This window comes from Hylobates moloch, unplaced genomic scaffold (assembly GCF_009828535.3).
Source record: "Hylobates moloch isolate HMO894 unplaced genomic scaffold, HMol_V3 SCAFFOLD_8, whole genome shotgun sequence".
NCBI lineage: Eukaryota > Metazoa > Chordata > Mammalia > Primates > Hylobatidae > Hylobates > Hylobates moloch.
Window position 1 is genome coordinate 79543073 of NW_026652283.1, and position 24697 is coordinate 79567769.

General features: G+C 49.2%; 1 protein-coding gene across 4 annotated transcripts in view; it reads left to right on the forward strand.

The window, feature by feature from the left end:
• The first annotated feature begins 7 nt into the window (after positions 1-7).
• The window catches only part of TRAIP (TRAF interacting protein), a 38410-nt gene continuing 13720 nt past the window's right edge, over positions 8-24697 (forward strand). Inside the window, exons 1-11 of one of the 4 annotated variants that reach the window (XM_032161541.2) lie at positions 8-216; positions 7671-7728; positions 8261-8344; positions 11234-11273; positions 11886-12013; positions 13264-13358; positions 13872-13985; positions 14727-14814; positions 15426-15515; positions 15938-16026; positions 24051-24203. In XM_032161541.2, the coding sequence (XP_032017432.1) occupies positions 119-216; positions 7671-7728; positions 8261-8344; positions 11234-11273; positions 11886-12013; positions 13264-13358; positions 13872-13985; positions 14727-14814; positions 15426-15515; positions 15938-16026; positions 24051-24203 (1037 nt within the window). In that variant the 5' untranslated portion in view covers positions 8-118. Of the gene's footprint in view, positions 217-7670; positions 7729-8260; positions 8345-11233; positions 11274-11796; positions 12014-13263; positions 13359-13871; positions 13986-14726; positions 14815-15425; positions 15516-15937; positions 16027-24050; positions 24204-24697 lie in introns of those variants that run through there. The other 3 variants (XR_009214440.1, XM_032161542.2, XM_058442257.1) reach the window with 3 other exon arrangements.

The window sequence follows — 24697 nt, forward strand, 5'->3', positions numbered from 1 at the left end:
CTCCAGGAAGTCGTGCTGCGGAGCCAAATTTGAAGCGAGCGGAGGCGCGGGGGCGCGTCTACGAAGTTGGACCTGTAGCAGTTTCTTTGGCTGCTTGGGCCCCTTCAGTCCAGCCATCATGCCTATCCGTGCTCTGTGCACTATCTGCTCCGACTTCTTCGATCACTCCCGCGACGTGGCCGCCATCCACTGCGGCCACACCTTCCACTTGCAGTGGTGAGTGACTGCAGTGTTGGGGCCCGGTGTTTGCCCGCGTACCGCTTCAGGGCCGTGAGGTGTCGGGCCTCCAGGCGGTCCATCCCCAGAATCCAGACAAGTGATGAGAACCTTCCTCCTAGACGAGGCCCCACGGGAGCTTCCAAACCTGGGCAGAAGTGGGTCAGGACAGGCTTTCTGGCAGAGGTGATAGCTGAGCTAAGCCTGAGGGGGACTAAGATGGCTCAGTGAAGATAGATGCTTCCTTGATCACCTATACAAACAGATGTGATTTCAAAACCGTTAGCCTGGGCAAGGGTGAGCTTTCACCACGTCAACAAGTCCTTTTATTTCTTCCAGATAGAAACCTGCTAGGCTTCTGGCTACCCAAGAGGGTTTGCTGTGCCTTACTTGATGGTTTGGAATTATTCTACCCAGAGTCATCTCACTGTCCAGACACCCCAATGTATTCGCCATGTCAGCAAACCCGTTTAACACGGGGAAGGCAAGGAGATGCTCCCCTATACAGGGGTCCTGCTGACCGTGTAGGGCCATTCTGTTGAGTGTACAGCTAGTGGGGAAAGATTCCCCTAGCAGATATGGACAGGCTGGTTTGGACCTCCTAGCAAAAGAAATAAGGCAGCGTTACCCCTGGGAATGGTGGGTGATAATAATCACAGGGTCTTGTGGGGCTAAAGGCCCTAGGAAGCAGAGCGGCAGGCATGACCCTGATGGCTCCTGGCTTACTTGCAAAGCTTTGTTTAGGCCTGTGTTGCTGACAGCCTGAGCCCCATGCTGAGGGAGCCACTGCTGTTTGGTTAGACTAGAAATTAAGCTCGCCTCTAAGAGTACTGTACTTTGTTTTCTGTTTGCCTACTCTGTTTTCTTCTATCCTTTTACTTTATTTATTTATTTATTTATTTATTTTTATTTTATTTTATTTTTGAGATGGAGTCTCGCTCCTGTCGTGTAGGCTGGAGTGCAGTGGCGCGATCTCGGCCCACTGCAACCTCCACCTCCTGGGTTCAAGTGATTCTCCTTCCTCAGCCTGCCAAGTAGCTGACATTACAGGCGTGCGCCACCACGCCCAGCTAATTTTTGTATTTTTAGTAGAGACAGGGTTTCTCCATGTTGGCCAGGCTGGTCTCGAACTCCTGACTTCAGGTGATCCACCCGCCTTGGCCTCCCAAAATGCTAGGGCCTATCCTTTTACTTTAAACTTTTCTGTGTCCTTGTGTTTTACATGTATCCCTTGAAAACAGCATTTATTTCTTTTTTTATATATTAAAAAGTACTTTAGCTTACCGCAAAGATCTTTATTTTATTTTATTTTGAGACAGGGTCTCACTCTGTTACACAGGCTGCAGTGCAGTGGTGCCATCTCGGCTCATTGCAGCCTCGACCTCTTGGGCTAAGGTGATTCTCCCATCTTAGCCTCCCAAGTAGCTGGGACTACAGGCGCCTGCCACCATGCTTGACTATTTTTTTTTTTTTTTTGTATTTTTAGTAGAGATGGGGTCTTGCTATGTTGCCCAGGCTGGTCTCGAACCCACCCCTGGACTCAAGCAATCCACCCACCTCTGCCTCCCAAAGTGCTAGGATTACAGGTGTGAACCACCACACCCAGCCTGGGAAAACAGCATTTAGTTGGACTTTTAAAAATCCAGTCTGATAATCTTTGTATTTAACTGGACCATTTAGTCTACTTAAAATTGTTGCAATTACTGATTAAATGAAGAGTAAATATATTGTCTTTAGTGGATTCTGTTTTGTCTTGCCTATTATATCTTACTCTCTCCTTTCTTGCCTTGGTGGGAATTGGTTAAATATTCTGTATTTCTCCATTTTTCCCTCAGTTAGTTTGGTCGTTATGTACCCCATTTCCATTTATAAGTGGTTATCCTAGAAATTAAGGTATGTATCCTTAACTTACCAATTTCAAGGTTAATCAATACCTTTCTCATTTTCCCAGGCAACTCAAAGAGCTTAGAATACTAACACTCTCTTCCCACTTCTACATTATTATTGAATATTTTAATTGTGTGTATGTGTGGTATTTTTTTTTGTTGTTGGTGGTGTTTTTGAGATAGAGTCCTGCTCTCTTGCCCAAGCTGGTCTGCAGTGGTGCAATCTCTGCTCACTGCAGCCTTGACCTCCTGGACTCAAGCAATCCTTCTGCCTCAGCCTCACAGCTAGCTGGGGCTATAGGTGCATGTCACCATGCCCAGCTAATTTTTGTTTTTTGTAGAGACAGGATTTCGCCATGTTGCCCAGGCTGATTTGAAACTCCTCTACTCAAGCGATCCACCCTCCTTGGCCTGCCAGAGTGCTGGGGTTTACAGGCATGAGCCACCACAACTGGCCAATTGTATGTTTTTAAGTAAAGTTATTGTTTGGAATAATTTTTTTTTTTTTTTTGAAACAGGATCGTGCTGTGTCGCCCAGGCTGGAGTTTATAATTGTTTCTTCTTGCAGGATTGAACTTTTTTTAATGTTCTTCTTTGTCCTTCTTTGTCTCTTGTAACTTTAATTCAAAGCCTATCTTGTCTAATTTTTTTTTCTTTTTTTTTGAGATGGAGTCTCGTTCTGTGGCCCAGACTGGAGTGCAGTGGTGCAATCTTGGCTCACTGCAACCTCTGCCACCTGGGTTCACGTGATGCTCGTGCCTCAGCCTCCCAAGTAGCTGGGATTACAGGTGCACACCACCGCGCCTGGCTAATTTTTTTTTGTATTTTTAGTAGAGGCAGGGTTTCACTGTGTTGGCCAGACTGGTCTCAAACTCCTGACCTCGTGATCCTCCCACCTTGGCCTCCCAAGGTGCTGGGATTACAGGTGTGAGCTACCATGCCTGGCCTATCTTGGCTAATTTAAAGTCCATTTTATCTGCTATTAGTATAGCCACTTCAGCTGTCTTTTGGTGACTGCGTGGTATATCTTTTTTCATCTGTTTTATTTTATTTTATTACTGTTTTTAGAGACAAGGTCTCGCTACATTAGCCAGGCTGGTCTCAAACTCCTGGCCTAAAGCAATCCTCCTGCCTTGGCCTTCCAAAGTGCTGGGAATACAGGTGTGAGCCACCACACTCGGCCCTTATCCAACTTCTAACTTCCGTTGTAGCTATTGAAGTCAGATTTTAGTTTATCAGTTACTCCTTTAAGCATACTTTGGAACATTATCCTCAGACTCTCATTACCTTTAGAATTTTCTTTGATTTTGGCTTTCTGCAGTTTTAGCATAGTGTATCCAATATGAATTTCTTTTTACCTTTTTTTTTCTTTTTGAGACAGTCTTGCTCTGTTGCCCAGGCTGGAGCGCAGTGGGACAATCTCAACTCACTGCACCCTCCACCTCCCTGGTTCAAGCAATTCTCCTGCCTCAGCCTCCTGAGTAGCTGGGACTAAAGGCATATGTCATCATGCCTGGCTAAATTTTGTACTTGTAGCAGAGACAGGGTTTCACCATGTTGGCCAGGCTGGTCTCGAACTCCTGACCTCAGGTGATCTTCCCACCTTGGTCTCCCAAAGTGCCGGCATTACAGCCATGAGCCACTGTGCCTGGCCGAATTTCTTTTTACAAATTCTGCTTGGGATTCATTAGATTTCTTTTCTTTTTTTTTTTTTTTTTTTTGAGACAGAGTCTTGCTCTGTTGCCCAGGCTGGAGTGCAGTGGCGCAATCTCGGCTCACTGCAAGCTCCGCCTCCCGGGTTCACGCCATTCTCCTGCCTCAGCCTCTCCAAGTAGCTGGGACTACAGGCGCCTGCCAGCACGCCCGGCCAATTTTTTGTATTTTTAGTAGAGATGGGGTTTCACCATGGTCTCGATCTCCTGACCTCGTGATCCGCCCGCCTCAGCCTCCCAAAGTGCTGGGATTACAAGCGTGAGCCACTGCGCCCGGCCAGGATTCATTAGATTTCTTTTAACGTGTAGAGCAATTTCTTTCTTTCTTTCTTTTTTTTTTTTTTTTTTGAGATGGAGTCTCGCTCTGTTGCCCAGGCTGGAGTGCAGTGGCGTGATCTTGGCTCACTGCAAGCTCCGCCTCCCAGGTTCACGCCATTCTCCTGCCTCAGCCTCCCGAGTAGCTGGGACTACAGGCGCCTGCCACCATGCCCGGCTAATTTTTTGTATGTTTAGTAGAGATGGGGTTTCACTGTGTTAGTCAGGATGGTCTTGATCTCCTCACCTCATGATCTGCCTGCCTCGGCCTCCCAAAGTGCTGGGATTACAGGTGTGAGCCACCGCACCTGGCTGTGTGGAGCAATTTCTTTAATCAGTTCTGGAAAATTATCAGCCATTATCTCTTCATATATTGCCTCTATTCCATTAGCTTTTTTATCCTGTATTATTATTTATTTTTGAGGCAGAGTCTCACTCTGTCACCCAGGCTGGAGTGCAATGGTCCGAACTCGGCTCACTGCAACCTCCACCTCCTGGGTTCAAGCAATTCTCCTGCGTCAACCTCCCGAGTAGCTGGGATTACAGGCACTCGCCACCATGCCCGGCTAATTTTTATATTTTTAGTAGAGACGGGGTTTCGCCATGTTGGCTAGGCTGGTCTTGAACTCCTGACCTCATGATCTGCCCACCTCAGCCTCTCACAGTGCTGGGATTACAGGTGTGAGCCACCGCACCTGGCCTACCTAAAGTCTTTGTGGGCATTTCTTCTGATTTGTTTTCATAGTGCTTTTTTTCTTGTGTACCTGTTTACTTAAAAAAATGTTTTTTTGGCCGGGTGCGGTGGCTCACGACTGTAATCCCAGCACTTTGGGAGGCCGAGGCTGGTGGATCACGAGGTCAGGAGATCGAGACCATCCTGGCTAACATGGTGAAACCCCGTCTCTACTAAAAATACAAAAAAATTAGCTGGGTGTGGTGTCACGCGCCTCTAGTCCCAGCTACTTGGGAGGCTGAGGCAGGAGAATCGCTTGAACTCAGGAGGCGGAGGTTGCAGTGAGCCGAGATCGTGCCACCGAACTCCAGCCTGGGTGACAGAGCAAGACTCTGTTTCAAAAAAAAAAAAAAACAACAACAGCAGGCTATTATCAACTCTAGAAACCTCCTTATATGCTCTTCCAACCCCTACCAACCCCTCCCTCCACATCCTCATGTTAAGATAGCTACTGTCTTGACTTTGAGAGCATAGATGAATTTTGCCTACTTTTTTTTTTTTTTTTTGAGACGGAGTCTCACTCTGTCCCCCACGCTGGAGTGCAGTGGCGCCATCTCGGCTCACTACAACCTACACTTCCCAGGTTCAAGCAATTCTTCTGCCTCAGTCTCCCAAGTAGCTGGGATTACAGGCATGTGCCACCACACCCGGCTAATCTTTCTATTTTTAGTAGAGACGGGGTTTCACCATGTTGGTCAGGCTGGTCTCAAACTCCTGACCTCATGATCCACCCGCCTCGACCTCCCAAAGTGCTGAGATTACAGACGTGAGCCACTGGGCCTGGACTGCCTACTTTTAAACTCTGTGTAAATAGAATCATACAGAATATAACTTTTTGTGTCTGGCTTCTCTTCCTCAGTGTTATGTTTTTGTGATTTATTCATAATATTGTTCTTAGTTGTAGACTCATTTATTCTTGCTGTGTAGTATTCCACTGCTCCTGGTTACTCTTGATTATATGTTGTACATGGTATTTGAAAACTTACAGGAATTTTACCTGGGAGTGGTGGTGCACTCCTGTGGTCCCAGCTACTCGGGAGGCTGAGGTGGGAGGATCGCTTGAGCCTGGGAGGCGAAGGTTGCAGTAAGCCAAGATCACGCCACTGCGCTCCAGCCTGGGTGACAGATTGAGACCCCAACTCAAAAAAAAAAAGAAAAAAGAAAAGAAAAGAAAATGTACTTATAGGAATATTTGAGGCCAGGATGATGGTATCATTTTCCAGAGAGGACTTAGTTTCTCCCTGGTCCCTAGGAGTAGGGGAGTCTACTAGTAGGAGACTAATTAAAGTTTAAGGCTTGAGCTTTGCTGGACCACCTGCATAGATGATGCAAAGCTTGGCTGTGTTTTGCTTTTACCACTACTTACTTTTTTTTTTTTTTGAGATGGAGTCTCGCTCTGTCGCCCAGGCTGGAGTGTAGTGGCACAATCTCAGCTCACTGCAAGCTCCGCCTCTCAGGTTCACACCATTCTCCTGCCTCAGCCTCCCAAGTAGCTGGGACTACAGGCGCCCGCCACCACGTCCGGCTAATGTTTTGTATTTTTAGTAGAGATGGGGTTTCACCATGTTAGTCAGGATGGTCTCAATTTCCTGAACTTGTGATCTGCCCACCTCGGCCTCCCAAAGTGCTGGGATTACAGGCGTGAGCCACTGCGCCCGGCCACTTTTTTTTTTTTTTAATTAAAAATTTTTTGACTGGGCACAGTGGCTTATGCCAGTAGTTTCACCACTTTGGGAGGCTGAGGTGGGAGGAGCACTTAAGCTCAGGAGTTGAGACCAGCTTGGGCAGCACAGTGAGACCCTGCCTCTATTCTGTAAAAAACAAAAAAAACAAAAACAAAAAATTTAATTAAAAAAAATTTTATGGCTGGGTATGGTGGCTCATACCTGTAATCCCAGCACTTTGGGAGGCTGAGGCAGGTGGATTACTTGAGGTCAGGAGTTCAAGACCAGCCTGGCCAACATGGTGAAACCCTGTCTCTACTAAAAACAAAAATTAGCCGGGCGTGGTCACGCATGCCTGTAATCCCAGCTACTTGGGAGGCTGAAGTAGGAGAATCGTTTGAACCAAGGAGGCGGAGTTTGCAGTGAACCAAGATCGCGCCACTGCACTCTAGCCTGGGCGACAGAGCAAGACTCTGCCTCAAAAAAAAAAAAAAAAAGTTAGGAGTACACAGTAGGTATACATATTTATGGGGTTTATGAGATATTTTGATGCAGGGATACGCTGTAATAATCACTTCAGGGTAAATGGAGTAGCCATCACCTCAAGCATTTATCATTTTTTTGTGTTATAAACATTCCTATTCTTTTAGTTACTTTAAAATGTACAGTAGATTATTGTTGACTGTAATCACTCTGTTGTGCTATCAAATACTAGATTTTATTCATTATATCTATTTATTTTTGTACCCTTACTTACTTTTATTTCTGGTTGATCCTCACCTTGAAAGTGTAGTCTCTGGCATTCCAGCTTAAAATGGGGGTGTTATCAGAGTCCTCATCTCTGAGGGCCCCTGAGCTTTGACAATCGTCTCTCCCAACCCCAGTCAAAACCCAGAATGTTGCCTGAAGGACAGCTTTTGGCCAAGCCAACAGGGCCAAAAAAAGGGCCAGCTGGTTGGAGTCCTGAGTACCCGTCAGGCCTTGCGGGAGGTGCTATAACTGCCTATGCTACTGTCCTCTTATTTGGGCAGGCATTGGGTCAAGGAGGAGCAGAACAGACCCTTTCGTGGTCAGAATGTTTGCCTGGCTTATGTCCCCAGACAAACCAGGGCTCATCAATCTATTGTTCTGCTTTTCATTCCAGCCTAATTCAGTGGTTTGAGACAGCACCAAGTCGGACCTGCCCACAGTGCCGAATCCAGGTGAGAGTATTGGGGTGGGACCACCTCAACTGAAGAGATCTCCTTAGCAGAGAGCAGGAATGTGAAAAGAGCTCTGAAACTGCAGTATCTCTGACCTTTTTGGACCCTCCTGGTTTAAGGCCAGTTGAGTCTCACTTGTGCCCTTGAGTGGTTGGGAGGCCTGCTTACACCCACAGGTAGCTGGCAGATGGACTTGTTGCCTGGCCAGTTTTCACTTGGGTAGATTTGGCTGGCCTCCTTCCCTGTCTTTTCATCAGTGACTCCGCACCTAGAGTTCAGATATCTTTTGAGCACTTAACCATGTAGGTCTCTATTAATATGACTTCAGTGACCACAAAACCAGCAGCCCCAACTTGGGGTACCTGCAGGAGTAAAGAGGTCTTTTGACTTTAAAGGATGTACTTTGAAAAATTAGGTCTGAGAACAGGCCTGACATGCATGTCAGGCAGGTAGTCAGACCCATGTACAACACTCTCCTCCTTGCGCATGGCCCAGCTACACAATCATATTCTTATCTTGTTCTCCCATCCAGGTTGGCAAAAGAACCATTATCAATAAGCTCTTCTTTGATCTTGCCCAGGAGGAGGAGAATGTCTTGGATGCAGAATTCTTAAAGGTACCCAGAATTTATCTGATTCTACTAAACTCCAAGCCTTCTGGGAGCTTTCTTTCTTTCTTTCTTTCTTTCTTTCTTTCTTTCTTTCTTTCTTTCTTTCTTTAAGAGACAGGGTCTTACTCTGTTGCCCACACTGGAGTGCAGGGGTGCAATCATAGCTCACTATAACCTCAAACTCCTGAGTTCAAGGGGTCTCCCCACCTCAGCCTACCTAATAGCCAGGACTATAGGGGTGCACTACCATGCTCGATTAATTTTTTTATTTTATTTATTTATTTATTTATTTATTTATTTTGAGATGAAGTCTCACTCTGTCACTCAGACTGGAGTGTAGTGGTGTGATCTTGGCTCACTGCAACCTCTGCCTCCTGGGTTAAAGCAATTCTCCTGCTTCAGCTTCCCGAGTAGCTGGGACTACAGGCACGTGCCATCATACCCGGCTAGTTTTGTGTTTTTAGTACAGACTTTAGTACAGACCTTGTTGGCCAGGCTGGTCTCGAACTCCAGACCTGAAGTGATCCACCCACCTCGGCCTCCCAAAGTGCTGAGATTACAGTCGTGAGCCACCGTGCCCAGCCCTAATTTATAAAAAAAATTTTTTATAGAGATAGGGCCCTGCTATGTTACCCAGGCTGGTCTTGAACTCTTGGGCTTGAGCAATCCTCCCACCTTGGCCTCCCAAAGGGCTGAGATTACAGGCATGAGCCACTGTGCCTGGCCTGGGAGTTTACTTTCTATTTCCACATAAGTGGAGGGTTCCTGGAGTATGGAGATGAAGTTATAGAGGTGAGACTTGGTACAGTTTTCAAGGTGGGGACACAAAAATCAGAGGACAAGTGATGAGACACAGTCATCAGAGAAATGCACTGTGAGGGAAGAGGGGAGCTGTTTGACTGTAAACTCTCCCCTTGGGATTTCAGGTCAATTCCAACCTGAATTCTCTCCTGCGGTCTTGTCTCCTCATGTTTTAAAGAACCTATAGCCATCCTGTACAGCCCACTTTGCTGCTTGGATAGTTAGTGACAGATTAGAAAACTCTTCTACTCCCCAGCCACGGGAGATTTTTGGATTCAGTGTTCCCTAGCCTGCCTGTGCCTCAAAATTGCCTGGGGAGGCTGGGCCTGATGGCTCACGCCTGTAATCCCAGCAATTTGGGAGGCCAAGGTGGGCAGATCACTTGAGCCCAGGAGTTTAAGACCAGCCTGGGCAACAGGGACCCCATCTCTATTAAATAAAAAAAAAAGAAAAAAATTTGCCTAGGGAGCTTGGTATAAAGTCGGATGCCTGGGCCTTCCCCAGACCAGAGCTCTTGGAATCAAGATTTGCAGCTCAGGTGGGAATGGATATATTAGGGGAAAGTGGGTAGTTTCCCTCCTATACGTCTACTGCTTCCCCTCCTAATCTAAAATTTAGCTTTTTGTGTGTGCAAGCAGGCTGCGTTGGCAGAGAACTCTTGAGGAAGTTGGATTGGGGTTCACAAATGATCCCTGGACTCTGAGGGTTAATTTGCTAGGTATCTGTCAGATCAGAGTTCATTTGGCTCTGGCCCCAGGGTGTCATGATGTCCTTGGAACCTCACTGCTTCAGGAACGTGGAGCTTTTGTGCTTAGGGCAAGCATGTTCATCGTCATGGTAACTGCTCCCAGTTTTAAGTAGTGTCTTGCCTGTGATGAAAGCAACAAAGGCAGTTTCATTTATTTCCAGCTTTCAAAGCCAGGTTTGTGAGACAGGTAGCAACATCTTGGGTAGTTTGGAGCAAGGGCTTGGAAGCCCCTGCTGGAGTGTGGAAGAAGCCAGGGGACTATGGGTAGTGGTGCAGCAGCCATGGCCTGGTATCTGTTCTCAGGCAGCCCTTGTGTGCTCTTCCTTACCCACCACTTCCACTCCCAGCTGTTCAGCCTATACTAACCAGCCCAGCCACCAGAAGCTCTTGCCCCCAGAGTCCTGGGTGGAGAGTTTGACAGCAGGGGCTTGTTTACCTACTGGGCCTGGGCCATACTATTGGTCACATGTGAAATTCTGAGTTTTCTGTTGACCTTAGACAAGTGATCTACAGTAAGGTTTGCCTGGATTCCATCTGGCTACCACCATAGACCCTTGGTCAAGCATTTCCGTTTTGTAAAACCTTGGCTTTCTTTGTTATAGAGCAGGCACTTCTCTTGCTCATGGGGATGTTGAGTTCTGTGGCATCCTGAATAGGAACTGGGTTCAATTCTGCCACAGCTTCTCAGTGATTCTGTGGCATGGCTGTGAAACATTTGCAAGGGCTTTGAGAGGCTCACTTGATCCTCACAACAGTCTAGTTAGAGACTAGACACATGGGAGGTTTCATCCAGGGGTACAAAGCTGTCCTGGCATAGCTACCTCCATTGGATCCTAGGTCTGGAAGGTCTGTGGTACACAGAGCCAGTTCAGAGCTTGGAGGAAAGTCGACTATGAATCAGGAAGACCCAGGGTGGAGAGGAGGAGTAGTCGCCCAAGGTCCTTGGCCATTCCTATTGTGTGTCCCTGGTGAGGCAGTTGATGCCCAGAGGGAATGAGACCAACACAGAGCAACGAGGCCAAGGAAGTGATAGAAGCTTCTGCTATGGAGACTGATCATAGGGGCCCTACTTTACTTCCCTTCCACTATTCTACCTCTTTACCTGTCCTGGGGCCTTGCCCCTGAGATTGTTTTCCTCCATCTTACCTACTTTTCAAAAGGGCACATAGAGCTACAGCAGTGCCTATCTTTCCATTGTTAGCTTAGCTTGGCCTTGAGGCACTGCAGGATTCATGCCCTAGAAGGCCTCATTGTTCAATCCTGGGGCTCCCCACAGCCTTATGGGAGACCACGTGGAGGTCAGCTATGATGCTTTCCTGCTGCTTATTGTGGGTATTGCCTTTCAGAATGAACTGGACAATATCAGAGCCCAGCTTTCCCAGAAAGGTGAGTTAGCAAAAGACAAGGGGTTCTGGGAAGCCCCTGACTTGGATGCTGGAGGACGGGGGCCCTAGGAGGAAGGTTTCAAACCGTTTGGGAGAGCCAGGGCCTTTCCCTGCTTTGTATGTCCAAGAGTCCTGCTAACTCTTGTGGTGGGCAGAAAAAGAGAGGGAAGGGAGGTGACTGAAGCTGTTCACCTAGACCAGGTGAGCCTCTTGTCTCTGAGTACAGCTTCTTGCCCAGGAACCAAGATGGGAGGGGGCTACCTGATGGGACTGAATATCTTTGGGAGAGGGCTCAGCTGCTGAGTTTGGCTGGAACCTGCTTGAGTCCTGGGATGATGAACTAACTGGACCCATGGGGGGTAGGGAGTGGGCAGTAAAATATTTTCCTAAGTAGTTCAAGCAGCAGAAGGTGGGCTTTTCCCTGAATGAAGGCTCTGACTCAGCTTCTCTGGTTTGGCACATACCAGAGAAAGAAGCGGGCCACCCAGGTTTCAGGCCTGAGCCTTGTTTCTCACCTGCCTAAGGGATGAGGCACTGAAGCCAAGGGCCCAAGTTCTTATGCTGATGGATGGACAGGACTTTCCCTTTCCCCCGCCCTCTATCCCTGCTCCAGACAAGGAGAAACGAGACAGCCAGGTCATCATCGACACTCTGCGGGATACGCTGGAAGAACGCAATGCTACTGTGGTATCTCTGCAGCAGGCCTTGGGCAAGGCCGAGATGCTGTGCTCCACACTGAAAGTAGGTCCTCAGGTTTTATGTGTACAGAATTGGTAGGGAGGTATTGGTAGGGAGGACTCCCCATTCTGGGCTTATCTTCTGGTTCTGCTCCAGTCAATACCTTGGTTTGGGGAGTTGTAAAATAGAGGAAAATCACTTCTTCCCCTTGCCCTCGCATACTGTACCCATCCATCCGATAAGAAAAGGGCCATATTGGCTATACTTGTGGGTTTTGTACTAGGTAGTTTGAAGAGGCAAGGCCTTCCCAGTACCTCACAGAGGGGATGCTCAACTAAGACCTCAGTGAGGCTGGGCCATATTTCCAAAAGTGGTTCATACTCTACTGATGAGGCCAGCCTGAAGAACCTTCCACTAGCACTCCAGTCCTTGGCTGGGCTGCTCTCCTGAGCCAGATCAAACAGCATCCTAGGGAGGAGCAAGGGCCTTTGAAGTCAGCTATGCTGAGCTGACCAGCCAGATCAAAGCCTGCAGAGTGAACAGCTTTAGACCCAGATGAATTTTGCATCAGCCTGGGTTGGTGAGCCTCTTGCTCTCCAAGGGGCATGAGAGGCGATTGATCTGAACCCACGATTGATATTCTGGCCTTGTAGGCAGGAGCAGTCCTTGCTGGATGCCATTTGAAAGGGAAAGGGAGCCATCCTTGTGAACAGACAAGGCCCCAGGATATTCATTGTCTCTGTTCCTGCTTTGGGGCTTGGCTGGATCACATGGTCTGGCTGATGGGAGGAAGCAAACTGGCACCTGGCTGCAGAGCAGGAGTCTCTCATGGTATTCTCAGGTCAGAGACAAGTGGTCTTAGGCCGAAGGCAGCCTGGTCAGCTTCCCCTGGCTCAATTCTTCATTCTTGGCAACTGTCCATGGGTCTGGGTGGTGGATGGTGAGGCCTGGGTTTGTGCTCTGGACTTCTTCAGCCGCCTGCACAACATGTACCATGAGGCCCAGACCACTGGACCTTGGCAGCCCACAGTGGGCCTGTAAATGCTGGCAGTGGGCTGTGCCTACTGTAAGATACCTTTCAGGAGGAAGCAGGCAGGGAGGTGAAGAAGCAGCTGGCTTAGAGCCTTTTAGCAGAAGAAGCACAAGCGAGAGTGGGACCCAGGAGCTTTACCTCCTGGGGTTTGGGAGTACATGGTTATCAGCATTTTCAAAACATAAGCTGCAGAGAGTTCTGGAGCAGAGTTTTCCTAGTGACTTTAGCAATGGCTCCTGAGGGCCTCCAAGCATCAGGTATGGGTGTATTTGCTCTTCAGAAGCAGATGAAGTACTTAGAGCAGCAGCAGGATGAGACCAAACAAGCGCAAGAGGAGGCCCGCCGACTCAGGAGCAAGATGAAGACCATGGAGCAGTGAGTTTGGAGCTGGGTCCTGCACTGTGCCTTTGCCCCCAGGGCCTGCAAGCGGTACAGTTCTTAGGACTGCAGCAGGGAGTGGGATTGGGTCATGTCCGAGGCTCAAATCTCCATAGGCCGTGGAGGGCTCAGGTCAGCTGGGTGTGGGCACAGATCTTAGCCTCTATGAACTCTTCCACCATTCCAAGGAATGGGAGCCCTTGCCACATTCCTCCCTGTCTCTGTTGCCTGTGGCCAGATGACCTGGTGGGTCTTTCCCTCCAGGAACCTCTCTCCAGTAAATCCCTGACCTTGAGACCCTCTTTCAGCACCTCTTCTCTCTCAGCAGCATCCTTGGAGCTATGCTCATCTCTGCCATAGGGCCTTTCCTTGGGCACACCCACCTACTAAAGCATCCTAGCAGCCTAGCCTGTTACCTTAGCAACGGCAGCAAAGGAAGGCAGAGCTGCACTGGGTACCTACCCATCAGCCTCCAGATTGCAAATGCCGTGGGCCGGGTGTGTTTTTCAGGATTGAGCTTCTACTCCAGAGCCAGCGCCCTGAGGTGGAGGAGATGATCCGAGACATGGGTGTGGGACAGTCAGCGGTGGAACAGCTGGCTGTGTACTGTGTGTCTCTCAAGAAGTGCGTACTGTGGCCCCTCTCAGCAAACACAGGAGATAGGCCATGGGTCCCCAGCCGTGTCATTGCTCCCCATCTCTTGTAAAGTAGATGGAGCTAAGGGGCAAACTCTGGAGCCATGCTGCCTTTGTTTGAACCCTGATTCCACCTCTCAGCAACTATGTGGCCTAGTGCCAGTTTCTTGGCCTCTTTGACCCTCAACTTCCTGAATGGAGATAGTAGTAGACTTGCCTCATAGGATTGTTGAGGACTGAGTGTGAATCTTAAGTGCTGTTTCTAAGGGAGTTGACCTAGCTCTCTGGGCTATAAGCCCCATTGTGATTGATATGTAGAGCCTGTTCCCCATTAGCACTATGATCCTGCCTGGCTTGGATCAAACTCTACTCATATTCTTCACTCTGGTGGGTGTAAGGTTGGCAGGAAGGATGGAGGGCCACTTAGCTGAGAGGCATAGAGGGTCCAAGATGCCTCCTTTAAGACCAGGTGGTTTAGGGGGCCCCCTAGTGAGACTGGGGCTTTCTGCATGCCCTCTCAAGTCACCAGTGCCTGCAGGACAGGCAGGAGGAAATAGTCACTTCCTTGCATTCTCTGCAGGACCCTCCACAGTGCCACCTGTTACTTATTGGGCTCAGGTGTCAAAGTAGGAATGAGAGTGAGTTGAGGGGTTGGGCAGTGCTTTGTCTGTGGCTCAGTCTGACCTGCAGGTGTTCTTTTCTGGCATCTCTTTCCATGGCCATGTTGCAGAGAGTACGAGAATCTAAAAGAGGCACGGAAGGCCTCAGGGGAGCTGGCTGACAAGCTGAGGAAGGATTTGTTTTCCTCCAGAAGCAAGGTAACTTAGCAGTGAACAGAGGTTGAAGGAGAAGTGGCTCTCCTTTTGTCATGTTCATTCTGGTCTCCTGAGCAAGGCCATGGGACCTGATGGCACAGCTGACTCCCTGGGGCAGCTGGAGGACTTATAGAGATTTGTTACCAGTCCTTACTGGGCATTGGCCTGAATATGTGGCTTGTCCACTAGAGGTGGACAGATCACAGAGGTATCCCCCAACGTGTGGACACTGATGCTCTCCTCTGCTCTTCCTGGCTCCTGGGTACCTCTCGGCTGGCTGGAGAGCACAGGCCCCAAATGTGACAGCGTCAGAGGCCTATTTTTGTACCACATCTGGAGTAGGAGGGCTCCTGGAACCTGATTCGGTCAGCACAGCTGCTTTTACTTCTGGCATGGTGCATCCACAGGCTGCAGGATGTAGGAAGCAGCCTTTGCTTCTAGGCAGCTCCGGATGTGCATTGCCAGACTGAGGCCTAGCATCAGAGAGCTGGGATCTCTTCCCATATCCCTAGTCTCTTCTGGGCTACCTTGATCACTCTCTGGGGAGCAGCAGGAGAGGGCAGGGCACAAGGCTACCACTTGGCTTGTCCTTCACTCCCTACACTTTCTTATAGTTGCAGACAGTCTACTCTGAATTGGATCAGGCCAAGTTAGAACTGAAGTCAGCCCAGAAGGACTTACAGAGTGCTGACAAGGAAATCATGGTGAGGGACTTCCCTGGCTTGACAGGAATGAGGGGTGGTTTGTGTGCCCTCCCAGAACAGGGCTGGGCTATCTCTGCCCAAGACCCTAGCACCAGTCAGTGGTGGTTCTGGGCCCCTGCATCCTCCTGGGTCAGGGTGTGCCCCTTGGCCCTGGTCCAGACTGGAGCCTGGGCCTCTTCAACAGAGGGCAGATAGAACCATGAGTCTTCCCTCATAGTCTGTCCTGCACTTACATCCCTGAGGTCCCTTATCAGAGGAGGGGCTCTACCTGGGGCTTGGCCTCCTGAGCCTAATGATGAGTTATCAGGCCTTGCTCTGTTCCCAGTGGGCCGGCCTTTCATGCATGCTGCTCATGTCCTCTGCATTATCTCTGGACTTGATGCCTCAGCCATTTCTCACACACTTTTCTTTCCCTCCGCAAGAGCCTGAAAAAGAAGCTAACGATGCTGCAGGAAACCTTGAACCTGCCACCAGTGGCCAGTGAGACTGTCGACCGCCTGGTTTTAGAGAGGTTTGTTGAGCCTTGGGCGGTACAGGGGTCACAAGGTGGGAGAGCTTTCTGGTAACAGTGTTTAATCCTCCTGGCTTTGGTGGGGTGGGTGACCTTTGTGGACCTGAGGTCTGCAGACAGCCTGCCCTGGGAGCCAGCCAAGACTTAGCTGGCAAGCAGCCTTGAAGCAAATTAGGCTCTGACACAGAGAGGCCAGAGAAGGCCAGAGGACCTAGAAGTGGTCTGAGAATAGGACAGAAGCACTGACTGTCTTGGGGCCTCCTGTTTATGGAGTAGCTCCCCACGTGTATCGCTCCACCCCAGATTTTGAAACAAATATGAAACCACTGTAAAATAATTCCGCTAGTGCCAGAAGTGCGTGCTTTAAAGCTGCCAGCAGAGGGAGCCAAGAGGCAGAAGGATTGGTGTCCCTGCAAGCATGGGCATCCATTTCTGCTCCTGAGAGTTTCACAGAAGCAGACTAGCTGACAGCATCCTCAAGGCTACCTCCTGCCTGCCGAAAGTCCCCAGCAAGGACCCAGACAGAAAGCACACAACTCCTGTCAGTGGCCCCTGTCTTTTTTTTTCTTTTTTTTTTTTAATGGAGTCTTACTCTGTTGCCAGGCTGGAGTGCAGTGGCACTATCTCAGCTCACTGCAATCTCCGCCTCCTGGATTCAAGCGATTCTCCTGCCTCAGCCTCCTGAGTAGCTGGGATTACAGGCGCGCACCACCACGCCTGGCTAATTTGTATTTTAGTAAAGACGGGGTTTCACCATGTTGGCCAGGATGGTCTCGATCTCCTGACCTCGTGATCCACCTGCCTCGGCCTCCCAATGTGCTGGGATTACAGGCATGAGCCACTGCGCCCGGCCCAGTCTTTAATCTTTTTTTTTTTTTTTTTTTTTTTTTATTTTTTTTTTTTTTTTTTTTTTTTTTTAGATGGAGTCTCACTCTGTTTCCCAGGCTGGAGTACAGTGGTGGGATCTCGGCTCATTGCAACCTCCACCTCCCAGGTTCAAGCGATTCTCCTGCCTCAGCCTCCTGAGTAGCTGGGATTACAGGCGTGTGTCACCACGCCCAGCTAATTTTTGTATTTTTTGGTAGAGACGGGTTTCACCATGTTGGCCAGGCTGGTCTGGAACTCCTGACCTCAAGCAATCTGCCCACTTCGGCCTCCCAAAGTGCTGGGATTACAGGCGTGAGCCACCGTGCCTGGTTGCTTTTGTTTACTTTCTGTAGCTCTTCAGGGTGCTGGAAGGCCTGGACTCCTACAGCAGGTCCTTGATGAGTGCCCACTGCATGGCAGACCCTGTCTGTTCTCGTGGAGCTTATGTTCCAGTGGGATAGATGAGCTAGGAGTTTAGATGGCTAAGCCCACAGCCCACTAGCTATATATTACATTATAGAATCTGGTCTGTAGCTCCCAGTTTGGGACGGGCCCACCTCATTCTGAGTAAGCTTCATGCCAGGGCCTGCAGCCCATCTTGGTACAGGGAGGACAACAATGGTTTCCCTTGGCTTTCAGGCCAGCAGGACACTAAACTTGACAAGCCTTCTTTTGTAAGCTGGGCTGGGCTTTTCATCAAGCCACATGAGGATGACTTCATTCATTTTTGTCTCCAGTATTTTTCTGGGCATAAATATTGAAGTGGTTGGCTGGGTGCATTGACCCATACCTGTAATCTCAGTGCTTCGGGAGGCCAAGGTGGGAGGATTGCTTGAGTCCAGGAGTTCAAGACCAGCCTGGGCAACATAGTGAGACCGTGTATCAAAAAACTTAAAACTTAGCCAAGCATGGTGGCACACACTTGTAGTTCTAGCTACTCAGGAGGCCAAGGCAGGAGGATCACTTGAGCCCAAGAGTGATCAATTGAGCTATGATTGTGCCACTGTACTCCAGCCTGGGAGACAGAGTAAGACCCTGTCTCTCTCGGGAAAAAAAAAAAAAGGCCAGGCGTGGTGGCTCACACCTGTAGCCCCAGCACTTTGGGAGGCTGAGGTGAGTGGATCACCTGAGGTCAGGAGTTCGAGATCAGCCTGACCAATATGATGAAACCTCGTCTCTACTAAAAATACAAAAATTAGCTGGGTGTGGTGGCAGGTACCTGTAATCCCAGTTAACTCGAGAGGCTGAGGCAGAACAATCGCTTGACCCTGGGAGGTGGAGGTTGCAGTGAGCCGAGATTGTGTCACTGCACTCCAGCCTGGGTGACAGAGAGACTCTGTCTCAAGAAAAAACAAAAAAAATTATGGTGGCAGGTCTGTTTGTTTTTAGCAAAAGCCCTTCTTTTAACTAGGCATTACGCAGCACCAGCACAATCCATTCTTGTGTTTGTTTGTTTGTTTGTTTTGAGATAGGGTCTCATTCTGTTGCCCAGGCTAGAGTGCAGTTGTGTGATCACAGCTCACTGCAGCCTCGACCTCCTGGGCTCAGGTGATGTGATCCTCCTGCCTTGGCCTCCTGGGTAGCTGGGACTAAAGTGCTGGGATTACGAATGTGAGCCACCATGCCCAGCCTAGGCACAGCCTCTTATAAACTCATAGCCTCAAGCTCTCAAAAATAGTTGTTGAATCCTCAGCAACAGCATTGCCCTGTCTTCTTTGTGTTCTGATGGCGAGACCCTCACAACTACAAGTGACCTCAAAGACTCTGCCTCTACCTTTCTCCTGTGACTGCTAATGTGTTACTATAGAGGTCTGGAAGAAGTCTTAAGTTTTCTCGGGCCACCTATTCGGGAGGCTCAGGTGAGAGGATCACTTGAGCCTGGGAGGTCAAGGCTGCAGTAAGTGATGATCACGCCACTGCACTCTAGTCTGAGCGACAGAGTGAGACCTGTCTCAAAAAAAAAAAAAAAAAGTCATGTCAAGGAAGATGGAAGAGTAGAAAGCTCCAGGAATCCATCTCTCCATGGCAACCGTTGAGCTGGTTGAAACCATCGGAAGTAACCAGTTTGGAAATCTGGTCTAGTAGAACATTTCCAGCATCCAGGGGAGAGGTTGATGAAGAAGCTGGTAAACTTCAGTAAATTTTCACTGTTCTCATAGCAGCTCCACCTCCTGGGCTCAAGTGATCCTCCTGCCTCAATCTTCTGAGTAGCTGGGATTGACTACAGGCATGCACCACCACGCCCAACTAATTTTTTGTAGAGGCAGGGTCTCACTTATTGCCCAGGCTGGTCTTGAACTCCTGGCCTCAAGCGATCCTCCTGCCTGGGCTTCCCAAAGTGCTGGGATTACAGGCGTGAGCCACCGTTTTTCTTTTCTTTTCTTTTTTCTTTTTTTTTTCCTTTTCTTTTCTTTTTTTTGAAACACTGTCTTGCGCTGTTGCCCAGGCTGGAGTACAGTGGTGCAATCTTGGCTCACTGCAACCTCCGCTTCCCTGGTTGAAGCCATTCTCCTGCCTCAACCTCCCCAGTAGCTGGGATTATAGGCACGCACCACCATGCCCAGCTAGTTTTTTGTATTTTTAGTAGAGATGGGGTTTCACCATGTTGGCCAGGCTGGTCTTTAATTCCTGATCTCAAGTTATCTTCCCACCTTGGCCTCCCAAAGTGCTGGGATTACAGATGTGAGCCACCACGCCTAGCCATCACCATTTCTTAATTTAAAATTAGGAAAATTAAGAAATCTCTGGCTGGATATGGTGGCTGTACTAAAAATACAAAAATTAGCCAGGTGTGGTGGTACACGCCTATAATCCCAGCTACTTGGGAGGCTGACGCATGAGAATGGCTTGAACCCAGGAGGTGGAGGTTGCAGTGAGCCAGGATCGTGCTACTGTACTCCAGCCTGGATGACAGAGCGAGACTGTAGCAAAAACGATAACAAAAAATAATTAAGAAGTTTTTTTTTTTTTTGAGATGGAGTCTTGCTCTGTAGCCCAGGCTGGAGTGCAGTGGCGCAGTCTCGGCTCACTGCAAGCTCCGCCTCCCGGGTTTATGCTATTCTCCTGCCTCAGCCTCCCGAGTAGCTGGGACTACAGGTGCCCGCCACCACGCCTGGCTAATTTTTTGTATTTTTAGTAGAGACAGGGTTTCACCGTGTTAGGCAGGATGGTCTCGATCTCCTGACCTTGTGATCTGCTCACCTTGGCCTCCCAAAGTGCTGGGATTACAGGCGTGTGCCACTGTGCCCAGCCAAGAAGTTTCTTAAGTTTTTTAAGAAACTTCTTAATTTTTATAACTTTTTACTGCAGCAGTATTTTTTATTGTAGTAAAATATAAACAAAACTCATTACTGTAACCATTTTTTTTTTTTACTTGTTGGTTTTTTTTGAGACAGAGTCTTTCTCTGTCCCCCAGGCTGGAGTGCAGTGGTGCGATCTCGGCTCACCGCAACCTCCACCTCCTGGGTTCACGCCATTCTCCTGCCTCAGCCTCCCGAGTAGCTGGGAATACAGGCGCCCGCCAACACGCCCGGCTAATTTTTTGTGTTTTTAGTAGAGACGGGGTTTCACCGTGTTAGCCAGGATGGTCTCGATCTCCTGACCTCGTGATCCGCCCGCCTCAGCCTCCCAAAGAGCTGGGATTACAGGCTTGAGCCACCGCGCCCGGCTACTGTAACCATTTTTAAGTACATTTCTGTGGCATCAAGTACATTTACTTGCTGTGCAACCATCACCACCATCCCACTCCAGAATGTTTTCATCTTCCCAAAGTGAAATTCTATACCCATTAAACAATAACTCCCCTTTCCCCTTTCTCCTCAGCTCCTTCACTTACCATGCTACTTTCTGTCTCTATCAATTTGACTACTTTAGGAGCCTTATATAAGTGGACTCATACAATATTTGTCCTTTTATTACTGGCTTATTTCACTTAGCATAATGTCTTCAAGGTTAATCCATGTAGCATGTATTAGAATTTTCTTCCTTTTTAAGGCTGAATCAGTAATCATATTTAATTTTTGTTTGAGACAGGGTCTTGCTGTGTTGCCCAGGCTGAAGTGCAGTGGCACAATCTCGGCTCACTGCAACCTCCACCCCCTGGGTTGAAGGGATCCTCCCACCTCAGCCTTCCAAGTAGCTGAGATTACAGGCATGTGCCACAATGCCCAGTTAATTATTTAATTTTATTTTTTGTAGAGACAGAGTCTCAATATGTTGCCCAGGTCAGTATCGAACTCTTGGCCTCAAGCCATCCTCCCACCTCAGCCTCCCAAATTGTTGGTATTACAGGTGTGAGCTACTGTGCCTGGCAGTATTCATGTTTTAAATTTGCAAGCATTCTTTTTTGCTCTTTGAGTATGTCTGTTTTGCAAAGCATCATGTTCTTGTTTTATGGTCTCATATTTCTGTTTGTCTCAGAGTCAGTATTTGTGCACCGTGGACTTTCTCCTGGACTACCCTCCCATACCTGGTGGTCCTTGGCTACTTTGGAGGCCAACCTATGTGGGTAGGGTTTGGGGGGGATGTGCAGACAGCTGGCATCATGTTGAGTCTTACCTGAACCCAGGATGCAGAAGGCTTTACTGTTGGGTCCAATAATATTGGCTGCCCTAGGTCATTGTACATGGTTTGTTTAGTGTCTTTGAGAAAAGCTCTTCTATTTATTGGCCCAGGGCAGCAGCCTGACTGCCTAGTGTTCTACCAATGCAGATTAGGATGGGGTGGAGCCAAGCTCACAATTTCATCAGTGTTCCAGTTTTCAGGCCTATTTCATGCTTTTGCAAGGCCCTCCCTTGCCTTCATGGACCCCCTCCTTGTGGGTTCTGGCTGCTGTGTCAGTCTCTTGTCCCCTGGCCCTGCTTTGTCTCCCAGAATTTTTTGGAAATCTCTGGGGGCTGATGGTGGTTGCCCCTTCTACTTGTTGCAGTAGGATTACCCTTCATACCTGTCATTTTAGGGAGGCATCAGCATGTAGCCACCATCCCCAACTACAGAGTCAGTGTTAGGAAGATCTCTCTCATGGGCCCCAAGGGCCCCTGAACTCCAGGCTAGAGACAGCCAGGGAGACCTTTCCTTAGGGTAAGGTAAGGCCGCCAGGAGCCATGAGTTCATGGAGGAGACGTTGACTAATCCCATGCCACGCAGGCAATGGGCTGCTCAAGGCCTTAGCTCTGTTCTGGAAAGGGGAACTTTGAGTGTCTTGCCTGGCCCCCCGAGGCCTCTGACATGAAGCCCTGTAAGTTGACCATGGGGGGTGTCCCAAGGGTGATAGTGTCACTCAGGAGGGCCTCAAGCCAGCCTCAACCAGTGAGAGAAGGACTACTGAGCCCTAGGTTCTTTCTCCTTGTAGGACAAACAGAAAGTGGGAAGGAAAGAAAGGGGACCCCTGGCAGAAAGGGAAATAGGCTTCAAGCTCATAAAGGAAGAAGAATATAGAAACAGTCTAAGACAAGGCCGGGCACGGTGGCTCACGCCTGTAATCCCAGCACTTTGGGAGGCCAAGGTGGGTGGATCATGAGGTCAGGAGATCGAGACCATCCTGGCTAACACGGTGAAACCCCGTCTCTACTAAAAATACAAAAAATTAGCTGGGCGTGGTGGCGGGTGCCTGTAGCCCCAGCTACTCGGGAGGCTGAGGCAGGAGAATGGCTTGAACCCAGAAGGCGGAGCTTGCAGTGAGCCGAGATTGCACCACTGCACTCCAGCCTGGGCAACAGAGCGAGATTCCGTCTCAAAAAAAAAAAGAAACAGTCTAAGAGAAGAAGAAATGTGTCCATATGATCCAGATGTGGATATGCGGAGTGAGGGAGGCACCGTGAGAACCTCCAGAGTCTTGAGTTTAGTATTGTGGATGACCAGGAGGTGCAAGTGAATAAGCCTGGCTTGCCTTGAGCTTGGGCACCGCTAGGCAATGCCTTAGGGGATGGCTGGGAGTAGAAAGTCCTGCCTTGAGCCACCTGGAGGGTAAAATTAACAGGACTCAGCGAGATCCTGCCTTCCTCTTGAGTTTACCTTTCCTAACCTGAGCCTCAACTTGCTGGGGTTGGTAAATGGTGACAGAATATGGATACTGCAAAAAAGTTGGCATGAGTGGTCCTGGCTGCTGTGGTTCCCAGAGGAGGAAGCAAAGCAGCCAGCCTAGAGTTGGTTTGAGGTGGGTTTGTGCAGCCTTCATTTTCACTTGCAGGCGGGGACAGAAGTAGAGCTTCTAGGGTCCTGGACAGGGAAAGGAAGAAATAGTCCAGGCTGCCTGGATTGCTTAGCCACCCAGATCAATGCAGGTAGCCTTCCTCCCTCTGATGTGTACACCCCAGTGGGAGTGGGATTGTGGTGCAGCTCTGAAAAGTTCCTGAGGAAGGAAAGCAAGAAGGCATCTTTGGAGCTACCCTTGCCATTCCCCAGGGTTCTCCTTGTATGACAGGAGGTGGGGAGCCCTGCCAGGTCTGGGTGGGCTGGAAGAATCCTGTCGGCTGTAGTTTTTAATAGAATAAAACTTCACTCCCCCCCACCCACCCACCCGTTATAAAAGTAAAAACACACTCATTGAGAATTTGGAAAATAGGGAGTTATCATAGAGGTAGTTACAGTTGACATGTAGAATATTTCCTTCTCCTTTTTCTGCATGTGGGGGTGGGGCTGGGAGTGGTGGGGGGGTGCCAAATCATGTAATTGCACTATACATGGAGTTTTGTGTGCTTTTTAAATTAAATTAAATTTAAACTTTTTTTTTTTTTTGAGACGGAGTCTGGCTCTGTCGCCCAGGCTGGAGTGCAGTGGTGCAATCTCGGCTCACCACAAGCTCTGCCTCCCGAGTTCAAGCGATTCTTCTGCCTCAGCCTCCCGAGTAGCTGGGACTACAGACATGAGCCACCAGGCCCAGCTAATTTTTGTGTTTTTAGTAGAGACAGGGTTTCATCATGTTAGCCAGGGTGGTCTTGATCTCTTGACCTCTTGATCCACCCGCCTCGGCCTCCCAAAGTGCTGGGATTACAAGCGTGAGCCACTGTGCCTGGCCGAGAGTAGGGCTTTCTTGAGGGGTGGCCTTGAGTCAGGAGTGGGCTCCAGGTCCCTGGAGCTGAGTTATCTCTGATGCTTCAGGAGCTGTTGTCCTGGGTTACCACTGTGGCCCCAAGTAACCAGGTCATCTCTGCCTTCAGCCCAGCCCCTGTGGAGGTGAATCTGAAGCTCCGCCAGCCATCCTTCCGTGATGATATTGATCTCAATGCTACCTTTGATGTGGATACTCCCCCAGCTCGGCCCTCCAGCTCCCAGCATGGTTACTCCAAAAAACTTTGCCTAGAGAAGTCACAGTGAGTGGTAGTCCCTGGCACTGTCCATGGGCTGGTAGGGGGATAGCTAAGACAGCTCTGCAGGCCCTGTTCTGTTACCTCTGAGTGGCTGATGGGGCAGTGAGGGCTGCCTAGGCTTGGCCATGGCTTTGGTTCCAGCTACCTCTTGTTCCCTCACCTGAGCGCTCAATCTGTGCAAACCCCTTTTCTTGTCTCATTATTCCTCACCATCACCTTTCAAGGCAAAGGTATTGGAATGCAAGTTAGAGAGAATGCAGGGATGCCAGAAGGGGCGGGTCTGGGCTGGTGGAGTTGGAGAGGGTGCTCCCAATACCTTGAAGGCCTGCCCACCAGAGTCCTGAGCCAGGGCCTCTGAACTTCCTCTTCTATGTTTGCCTCTGAGGCTCATGCCTGAGGGAGCATCATCTCAAACCACGGAGCCCAGGGCCTTACCACCCAAGGGGGTGACCCACAGGGGCAGGCATGAGAAGCTGTCCGGAACTCTAGTGGGGCAG